General features: G+C 50.8%; 1 protein-coding gene across 1 annotated transcript; it reads right to left on the bottom strand.

Annotated features, from left to right (window-relative positions):
• Window positions 1-4,835: 4,835 nt before the first annotated feature.
• On the bottom strand, window positions 4,836-7,966 carry Cd79b (CD79b molecule). The gene is made up of 6 exons (XM_021178200.3): window positions 7,879-7,966; window positions 7,150-7,200; window positions 6,115-6,423; window positions 5,804-5,922; window positions 5,489-5,530; window positions 4,836-5,387 (listed from the first exon to the last, which is right to left on the bottom strand). Exons 1-6 carry the CDS (start codon window positions 7,943-7,945, stop codon window positions 5,289-5,291), a joined length of 687 nt encoding a protein of 228 aa, XP_021033859.2. The 5' UTR covers window positions 7,946-7,966; the 3' UTR covers window positions 4,836-5,288.
• Window positions 7,967-10,517: the final 2,551 nt, after the last annotated feature.

Genomic DNA, 10,517 nt, shown 5'->3' with positions numbered 1-10,517 from the left:
GAGGAGTAATACCATCCAAAGTTGTTCTCTAGCCTCCATAAGCAAACATGTATACCTGTATACACATGTGCACACACTCACACACGTACAGTGCTCTCAGCTCTTACCTTATCCTTTGGCTATTTGTGATTAGCTTGTTCCCATTACCTCGCTTTGAGGTGGTATTCCTGCCTTTCTTCTACTCATTCCCCACCCTGCCCTACTCCTCTCAATGAGACAGAGATCTCACTATGTAGCCCAGGTTGGACCCAGTCTCTCTATCTTGCTGCCCCAGCCCCTGAGTGCTGGGATTACATACAGGTGCAGGCAACCATTCCCTGGCCCCTGGCTCAGCCATTGAGCAACTGCTGGCGATCCATCCTCCAAGGCCAGGAAGCTGGATGGACCTCCAGGAACAAAGGTCAGGATACTTTCTTTTCTTTCTTTCTTTTTTTTTTTTTTTAGGTTTTCGAGACAGGTTTCTCTGTGTAGCCCTGGCTGTCTTGGAACTCACTCTGTAGACCAGGCTGGCCTCGAACTCAGAAATCCACCTGCCTCTGCACCCCGCCTGGTGTGACAGGATACTTTTTTTTTCACTGAGGTGAGAACAAGCCACCCCATGGAAGGAGCAGGCAAGCTGGTGTACTGGGCAGACGACCAAAGAGCACCTGTTCATAAGAACAAAGCTTGGGAAAAGAGAACCAAGGGAGACCCAGGAGGCAAACCAGCTACAAATAGCAAGTAGACATGTCCTGTCTCAAAGTCTTTTTACTGAAACAATTCTTTTGTTTTTCTGTTATTGTGGTTTCTTTCTTTCTTTCTTTCTTTCTTTCTTTCTTTCTTTCTTTCTTTCTTTCTTTCTTTCTTTCTTTCTTTCTTTCTTTCTTTCTTTCTTCCTTTGAGACAGGGTCTCACTATATATACAGTCCATCCAAACTTGAAATAAATGTAGCAACCCTCCTGTCTCCACCTCCCAAGTACTAGACCTACAGCTGTGAGTGGCCACGCCCAGCCCAACTTTCCAACTTTATAGCTGCTTTTAAATCACAGGGACAGGAACACAAATGTACAGCAACATACATGTGAAAAAAAATAACTGGAAAAGTAGACAAGGGTGCATGCCCACACTGATAACAAGTCTACACAAACAGACCCATGCTTGTGGATTCTGGACCCTAGTGGTGTCTGGCTTCTCCATCCTGCCAAGTGGAGGAGATGTAGCCAAGGAAAGATTTTTTTTTTAAAGATTTGTTTATTTATTTACTGCTTTGATTGGTTGTTTTGACAGTGTTTTACTCTGTAACCCAGGTTGGCTTCAGACACACACACACACATGTCCATCCTCCTGTCTCAGTTTCCCAAGCTCAGGGCAAGTGGGGTTACAGATGTAAGCCACCACACCAGGGTCCAATGTTGTTTTTTTTAAAAAGGCAAACCAACCGTGCTAGGATCGGTTCAAATGTTTTTAAACAAACTACTTTCTGACTGAACTCAGAATTTAATGCCTGTTAATTTTTGTTCTTTGCAGTCAGCTGCGTTTCCAAGGAAAGCCTCCCGGGTTGGGAAAGGCACACCCACACACACCCACACACCCCCTACACACCGCGGGTTAAACGTTGGTGTTTTCATTACAATGCGAACACTGTGGGTGGAGGTAGGGGTGGGGGTCAGCTTCAAGGCTTGGGAAGCATCCAGAAAGTCTCCAGTTCTCAAGTGGACTTAAAAACAGCAGACAGAATCCCGCAAGTACAATGTTCCAGTGACTAGCGATGAGAACTACCTGCTGTTCCCACCCAAACAGACATGGCCTTTGGTACTTTGTTTTTCTCTCATCTCTGATTGTGCTGGAAAAACACCCAAAGCCATGGGTCAGATGGACCCGGCTCAGGCAGCACCTGCATCGAGAAGGGCCGGAAGTCAAGCTAGAGCGGAGGAGGAACCATTCTGTGCTTAACCCAGGGCCCCGAGGGACCGGGCTGGATTCCCCCAGTGGGCAGTGGGGCATGTGCCCACCCAGGGCCTCTGAGCTGCGTTCTGTAGAAAGGAGGCCGGCCGGGCCCAATAACAAGGGAGTGCGTCCTACTTTGTGATAAATGGGAAGAGTGGAGCTTGCTAAACCACAGTTCTTTAAACACCTACTGGAGTCCCGTCCCATCGTCCCATGGGCGGAGAGGGGTTCTATCCCCAACTCCCTTTCTTCTCCACCCACCCCCCTCTGCCCCCTTTCAGTTTTGTTGCTGCCCAGTCCCATGAGGGAGGCAGCCATGAAGCAGTAGCAGAATGGATCTTTGGATCACAAGACCTGGCTGTTGCTGTTGGCCAGTTTTTCTGAGCTTGCTAGACTTTTCCTGTGAGTGTGTTATGGGACAAGGTTACTCCTAAGGTTAAATTAGGGCTAAGCAGTATCCTGTAGATGAGGATGGGGGGGGGGAGGTGCCTCACAAAAATTTGTAAGCATTAAAGAGGTGTTCAATATTTATTTGTTGTGCTCCGTAATAGCTTTTGGTTCCTGTTCCATTTCCCAGTTAGTAAGAACTTGACATGTTTTAGAATTCATGGAATGAATGACACAGAATAACAGAAAAGTAAACAAACTTAATTATTTGATGTGACATTAAAAAAAAAAAAAAAGCGGGCAGTGGTGGTGCACGCCTTTAATCCCAGCACTTGGGAGGCAGAGGCATGCCGATTTCTGAGTTTGAGGCCAGCCTGGTCTACAGAGTGAGTTCCAGGACAGCCAGGGCTACACAGAGAAACCCTGTCTCAAAAAACAAAAAACAAAACAAAACAAAAAAACACAAAAAAAACCAAAGCCAGGCAGTGGTGGCCCATGCCTTTTATCCCAGCACTCAGGAGGCAGAGGCAGGAGGATCTCTGTGTGTCTCCAAAACAAGAACAAAAAACCAAACAACAAAAACCAAAGAAAAAAAATGAAACCCCATTTAGGCTGGGAAGACACCTTAGCTGGTTAAGCATTGGCCGCATAAATGTGAAAGCTTTGGCTCAGTTCCCAGAACAAATGTGCAAACCCCTGGCACAGTAGCACATATCTGTAATCCCGGTGCTGGGTAGGGGGGTGGGTGGCGCAGATCATAGATGCTTGGAGCTGGATGGCCAGCCAGGCTAGCCTCATCCAAGGGCTCCAGCTAAGTTAGAGGCCTTGTCACACAAATTCATGAAGCACCCACCATTTTTCTGTATAAGAAATACCCGGTATCTGGCTCAACTGTCTTCCTTCAGATTTTCAGACAATTCTCAGTATATTGCCAAAACTGGCCTTGAATTCAAGCCCCTTCCTCAGCTTGGGTAGCTGGGGTCAGTAGGCATGGGTAATCATGGCTTGTGACAGCCAGATTGCATTTATGATCCCTGTGTTGCAGATAAAGCACCCGGAGACTGAGAGGGAGTGTGCCCTTGCACTCATACGGCCTGAGAGGGCCCTCACACTCATACGGCCCAGCTAAGTTTTCACCATCTGTGTGAGTTCTAGGGGTCCAGGGATCCCCAAGACAGGCAGAGTGAGACCATCAACTCTCTTGAAACAGAAAAACACACCCAGGAGGGATCCGGCATCAAAACCAAGGAAGTCACTGCCCAGCGAGGGCGTCTGCTGAACTTGGGGTGCCTCCTGTCCAAATGATTCTTTGTCAACAAACATTTCAAGGCCCAGGGAACCCCTGCTGCTGAAGTGTGGTCTCCCCTGAACCAGGGCGGGCCCCAAACAGAGGAGATCCTACTTAGGGGAGAAGTTAAGACTCCCCCACCCTGGCTGACTACCTAGTCCCTAGTGGAGGTAGGGGACAGAATTAGCCCTCATATGCAAAATAGCAGGAAAGTGAGGCTCTAGCTCAGTGAAGGCAGATGGCAAAACAAGCCAGTTCCCTCTGGCAGCCCAGACCAGGGGGTGGATCCTATCCTGGTTCACTGTGTGACAGGGACTCTGACCTGAAGGCCCAGGCCCATGTGCCTTATCCACTAGTCCCACCCTGAATCCCCATAGCATCGGTAGTCTCAGTCTTTCCCACATGCTGCCCAGGGTAGAGATTCACCTGCCTGAATTCTCAGCAGGAACAGTAAAGATGTGTTATGGGTTCCACCGAGGTCAGTTAGGGAGTAGAAAGCCAGAGTGGGGCTTGGGAGGCAGGCTTGGCTTATACAGGCTGACTGGCCCGGGCTTCCTAGTTGTTTAAGGGGCTCCCAGATAATCTCACAGCTGGTAGGTCACGACCTAATTTGTAAGGCATTAGAGTCCATGGAGGGTGTGGGTAAGGACACTTTGCTTCCCTGTGATACAGGGATCACCCTGAAAAAAAAGCCCCCAACATTCACCATTCGAATCCTGTTTAGGAATCTATCTCTGTCTGTCTGTCTCTCTCTATCTCTCTTTGTGTGTCTCTCTCTGCATGTCTCTCTCTGTGTGTCTCTGTCTCTGTATCTCTCTCTCTGTGTTTGTGTCTGTGTGTCTCTCTTTCCATAGCCTTGTCTGTCCTGGAACTCACTCTGTAGACCAGGCTGACCTTGAACTCAGAGATCTAAGTACTTCTGCCTACTGAGTGCTGGGATTAGAGATGTGTGCCACCACACCCAGTAGGAATCTCTCTCTTAATGGTTTAAGGAAGAGCAGGTTGAGGGTGTCCCTGTTCATCAGAAGGATGGGTTGGATCCACTTTCTCCAGCAACTGTTTCAGGGCCCCAACTAGGCCTCCAGAGGGAAAGGTAGGGTGACTAGGGCAGCCACTCCCTCTCACAGTTTCATAAACCCACAGGTACCACATTCAGATGTCATCGTAGCTTATAGAACCACACCCACCCACCCAGCTCAGAGAGATGATATCACGAAGGTCTCTGGTGTCAGGCACATTATTTATTCCACAGAAGGATGGGTTGTAGGCTTTGGGTGGTCCTTGGGATGGGAGAGAGAAATGGCATACTGGCAACCTCTTCTGGTGCCAGTGTGAACCATGGTCCTCCTGGACTCCTCTTGAAGCCAGTGTGCTCTGAGTCCATTTGCAGATTCCAACAAGTCCCTGCTTTTCTTTCCCAAACATGGGGACAGGTCCTGCATGGCACTCCCAGAAGCCTTGGGTCAAGTCTATCCCCAGAGAACTCCTTACTCCATGTCACCACCCTATTGTCCTTCCACCCCAGGCCCTTCAGCAAGAGCTGGGGACCAGGGGCTAGAATGAGAGGTGGTATTGATGGTCCAGCTTCAGATGCTGGCCGGGGTATCCAGGAAGCAGGGAATGGGCTGTGAGCCAGGCGGTTTGGAAGCAGTGAGGCCCAAGAGTTGAGCAGGATGAAGGTGACCCTCATTCCTGGCCTGGATGCTCTCCCACCGACCACTTTACCTCCCCTGTCCGAAGAGTCACTATGTCTTCATAGGTGGCTGTCTGGTCAATGTTCAAGCCCTAGAAACACGAATTGGAGGTCAGGTCTGGGCCACATTCTAACTATCACAACAGAGGGTGAGCACCGCAGCTCAGAGCTGCTAAGTAACCCTGTCCCTTACCTCATAGGTGTGATCTTCCTCCATCCCAGCCTTGCCATCATCCTGCACAATGGGGTGGGGAGGGAATGCAGTTCAGAGGGTTAGTATCTTCCATCTCTGTCCCCTGACGGGCCAGGCATGTGGGTCTGGGTGGGAACGAGGAAGAAAGAATCTCCAAGACCAAATGAGTGAATGAACAGGGAGCCAATGGACAGAACTTGGGGCTGGATGAGCAGCCAGAGTCTCAGAATATGGAGACCCTGCCCATGTCCTGTCTGCCCTGCGCCAACCTCCCAGCCTTCCCGAGGATCCCCCTCCCCCAGCTCCTGTGGGCACCTTGTCAAGTAGCAGGAAGATGGGCACAATGATGAAGAGGATGATGAGGAGGGTCTGGATCATGATAATGCCATCTTTCAGTGTGTTCCGCCGCTTCAGTTGGTTCAACGTGCTGAATCCTGGGGGAGCAGGGGAGCAGGGCAGGGCATAAGGCTGGCGTTGAAGGTTAAACATGGTGGATCGTTGGACACCATCAGAAACTACTGCTTAGCAGCTCTCCTGGGGACTCTAGAATCATAGCCACTTCCCCTGGTAGGTAGGCTGAGCTGGGGAGTGGGTGTGGATGGCTACACAATCTACCTTGCACACACCTAAGACTAGAAGTTCCGTGCCACAGCTGTCGGTGACATTATGGTTGGCGTTGTCACATTTCTGCTTGCAGAAGTAGATACCATTATCCTCGTACTGGATGTTTTGGATAGTGAGGGTGTAGACAGAGCCATTCTGGGTCTGCACAATGCGTCCTTCTTCTGAGACCAATTCCTGGGGCTGCTGGCTACCTCGCTTTCGGAACCAGGTCAGTGCACCTGAGTGGTTTGTGTAGCAGTGAAACTTCACCACGGAGCTTCGCTTTTTGGCTGCAAACCTCGGGTGCTGCCAGATCTGGGAACAAGGGCTTCCTGCGGACATATCAGGGCAAGGTTCAAAATCAGGCTTAGCGTCTTCCTGTAGCCTATCTCACGTGTCTGGAGCATCGGGTTCATGAGGCAGTCAGAGGGTAGAGGTATGAGAAAGTAGAGTCTGTGAGAGGCCTCATACCAAGCCACTGGTGTACACCTCTTCCTGATCTAACCCCTGTCCAGTTGTCTGTCCTTACGGAGGATGCTGGAACCTTTCCATTGCTTTTATGTTCACTGGAATGGCCTCATGAGCAGGACAGCCTTTTGACCTGGTTGGATACTTTTAACTATTTCCTCTACACTTTCCTACACCCACTCCAAATTCTCCAGGTCTGCCCACCATCCCCAGGGTGATCAAGGTCGAATCCTTAGCCTGTCACCCGAGGCCCACCTCCCTTACCCTTCTCAGGGACCCACGCCTCTCAGGGTTCGGGCCTGAGAGGTTTGTTGGGTTTCCAATAACACAGACCCAGGCCTGTGGCCTTGTGGACTCCCCTCTAGCACTGTCCTGCTCTGATCCCCAAACTTGGCTTGGTTCTGGCCTTCAGTGGCCAGGGCTGGAGCACACTAGTCTGATGAGAGCGACAGCTGTCCAGCAATGGAGCCTTAATGAGGCCTTGATGAGGTGGTGTAAGTATGGGCACTCTAGACAGGGAGCTCCAGGCAGAGATAGGGCTGTGTTAAACAGACACATTTGTCCTAGAAGTGGTGGCTGAGGCAACTAACCTTGGAAATTCAGTGGCAGGTCACTGCTTGTCATTGCTGGTACCGGCTCACCTGGAGGATGGAAGGAAGTGGGCAGGGCTAGGTCAGACCTCTCTACCCTCAATTGATTGCCCCACCCATAACCTCTCCACATTCCCAGAGCTACTTCCTCCTTCCGGGACTACAGCTTCAAGCTCCTTTAGCTCCCCTGCCCCCCGTCCCTGTACTGGAGAGGCAGAAATAAGGTAGGGGTACTGGAAACCCCATACCCAGGCCCCCTGCTGCCTTTGATCATCAGGCTGGCCTGTTGCTTCTGTGGAAATGAGAGGGAATCAATCCACAGCCAGCAAGGCTCTCCCAGTCTTTCCGGGAAAGAGAGGACAATTCCTGGAGCATACTATATTCCAGGATATAGGGAAAGAGCCTTTTCTATGCAGTACCCTCAGGGCCTCTTCCTCCTGCAGCCCCCACCCAACACACACACACACACATGATTAATTAGCCCCTTGTACTAAGCTCAACCTGATACCCTCCAGGCTGGAAAGGGCTGGGACACCTCTGACCCTGAGCCCACCATTAAGACCCACAAACTGGGCACAGGACAGTTAGAGGGAGACAGACAAGAAGCAGACAGCAAAATGCAAGAGGCCGAGCCGAGAGACCGAACTGAGACAGGGAATGGAGCCGACCGACCGACCGACGGTCCTGTCTCAAAGCCAGAGAGCCTATCATCTGTCACATAAGTCATACCTGAGAAGAGCAGCAGCAGGAACAACAGCCAGTGGCAGGGCATGGAAGACAGCACCAGTGTGGCCATGGTCACTGCTCTGTCTCTGAGCCCAAGGAGGTTTGGGGGCGAAACATGTAACTGTATGTCAGCCTGGGCTGCAGCTTGTCTCCTCTCCACCTCTTCCCCATTAGGCCCCTTCCTGTCATGCAAATTGAGACCCAGGGGAGGCACCATCCCTCCAGGGACCCTATGGGAGGGCAGCTTCATCAGCTGGTCTGCTAGGACTCGAAGGGTGGTCCTGCCTGGGCAGCACAGCTTTGGGGTCTTGAGAGACCCCCTGGGAGGGGGTTGTTCCTGAATCTTCTAGGGACAGCCAGTGTTTCTAACTCCCTCTGTCCCACTGCGGGTCATCTCTTAGGTCAGCTGGTCTCCTGTGGTTGCCTTGCTCTGGAAGAGTTGGGCCTGGGGACTTTAGCTAAACACACACCAACCTTCTCAATCAGCAGTTTTCAACCTGTGGGTGGCAACTGCACACATTTCTGGTGGTCTTAGGAACCCCCAACCATAAATTAATTTTTGTTGCTATTTCATAACTGTAATTTTGCTACTGAGCAGTGTCTCAGTTCCTAAGACCATTGGAAATATGTGTTCTCTAATGGTGGTGACCCACGGGTTGAGAACCATTACTTAAATGAATCTGACCTTGAATTCTCTGCCCTGGACAACCCTTATCCTCTAGGAGGAGATACACCAAGGACAGACAATTTAGGAGACATACTCACACCAGGCTCCTGGAGAGGTCCAGAATAGAACTTCTTGGAGTACAGGAACCCATGTCAAAAGTTGGCTTTGTGGGAAGGGAGCCATAGAGGTTCTTGTGCAAAAGTATGCCAACAAATAGAAGAAAATACAGCCCAGAGTCGGGTGGTGGTGGGTCATGCCTTTAATCCTAGCACTCGGGAGGCAGAGGCAGGTGGATCTCTATGAGTTTGAGGCCAGTCTGATCTATAGAGTAAGTTTCAGGATAGGCAGGGATACACAGGGAAATCCTGTCTTGGAAAAAGAAGGAGGAGGAAGAGGAATAGGGGAGGAAGAAGAGGAGAAAGAGGAGGAGGAAGAGGAAGAAGAAGAGGAGGAGGAGGGGGAGGAGGGGGAGGAGGAGGAAGAGAAAGAAAATGAAGTCTAGGCCCTCAACACAGCCCTCTTCTTCTTGTATAAGAGTTTGCTGTGGGCTCCCAAAGGGGCTGGACTTAAGTAGAAACCACTTAGGGAAAACCCACCACTTAACCATCACGGTTGAAGGGGCTTTTCCAGAGAATTCTGTGGGATGCTGAGATCATTGAAGTGCTGTGTATAGGAGTCCTGAGTTCGAAGGGGGATGTGGGCTGAGATGGGCGAGCCCTCTGATTCTTCAATGAAGGCTCTTTGGCCCTACCTTGACATCTGGCAGGACCATAGGAGAGACCAGAGTGTTCAGGGGTTCATCTGAGCATTCAGGGGTTCATCTGAGCTTAGCTTTGTGTCCTTGCCCAGGGTCTATGCAACTCTTAAAACCTTGGGTGATATCCTTGTCCAATGTGAAATCGACACAGCCACCTGTGGCAGTCATGTAGATCCTAACCTGTAGCCTAACCCCCTCTGAGTCACCTCTTAGTAGCTTCTCTCTCTTTCTTGTCTTCTAGTCCCCAGGAAAGACAGATCAGATATGGAGTCTTCAGTAGCCTCTGTTGACACTCACTGTCCCCACAGCCCATAGGCAGCCTCTGTGGCTGGCAGAGTAGCCCAAACTTGAAGAGTAGCAGTGTCCTTCTTCCTTCAGCAGAGTTGGAAGGTGCGGTGGGGTGTCTGGACGCTCCTACCCCTGTCCCGAGTCTGTATCTCACTTGACAGTGGCAGGGTAAAGCCACTGAGGGAGTAACGTAGGCCTAGGTTCTGGGCTATGGGTATGGGGGATAAGAGGGTTAAACTTGTATCTGAGAAACAATTCATTCTGGGCAGTCGCCGATGTTTTTGATTCTTTCCAGATGTTCCCAGTGGAAACAAAAATTCTCTGAAAAGGTGTCACAGGAGAAACAGTAAATGTCACCTAAAGTCAGCCATGGGAATCCTGGGCCCTTCCCTGGCAGTGAGACAAAATCAAGGGTCCCCCCCCCTCTTGATAGACTGGACCCCTCTGAGGATCTAGTGACGGAAGCCTTAGTTGGCTGTGGGGTTAGGGAACCTCAAGGTTGAAAGGTCAATAGCCACGTTTTCAGGGGGGACACACACGTGTCACCCAGGCTGTGTGCTTGCTCAGGAGGTAGTTCTGGGGCTCAGGTAAGTAAGGGAGGGCACGAGGGGTTGACAGGGGGTGGCTGACACCAACATCCTCTGTAGGAGGGATGTTGATGTGCCCTTTGGGTTTCATCCCCATTCATGCTAAGGAAGGAGGCAAGGGGGGGGCGCCCCTGGAGGGTTATTTGTCACAGTTGGGGCCATGTTGTTCCCTTGCTAGTGACTGCCTTGTCCCAGGGTTATGACACCTGTTCCTTCCCAGAACAAGAGGTCTGTGTAACCCACCCCCGCCTCTGCCCTGGGTTGTCCGAGCTACATACCCCAACATCTGGCAACCTCTCCCCTCCCCTTTCCAGAAAGATAGCACGAAAACAAGATGAGGAAG

Source organism: Mus caroli, unplaced genomic scaffold (assembly GCF_978045245.1).
Source record: "Mus caroli unplaced genomic scaffold, Mus_caroli_1 scaffold_13, whole genome shotgun sequence".
Taxonomy (NCBI): Eukaryota; Metazoa; Chordata; class Mammalia; order Rodentia; family Muridae; genus Mus; species Mus caroli.
This window is presented reverse-complemented; position numbering and strand designations above follow the sequence as displayed.

Excerpts from the sequence above, each read along its gene's own strand:
- Cd79b (XM_021178200.3), bottom strand. The coding sequence starts at position 7,945 with ATGGCCACACTGGTGCTGTCTTCCATGCCCTGCCACTGGCTGTTGTTC. Across the intron at positions 6,424-7,149 it reads CCTGCCACTGAATTTCCAAG|GAAGCCCTTGTTCCCAGATC; the intron begins GTTAGTTGCCTC and ends ATATGTCCGCAG. Across the intron at positions 5,388-5,488 it reads AGGAAGATCACACCTATGAG|GGCTTGAACATTGACCAGAC; the intron begins GTAAGGGACAGG and ends TCGTGTTTCTAG.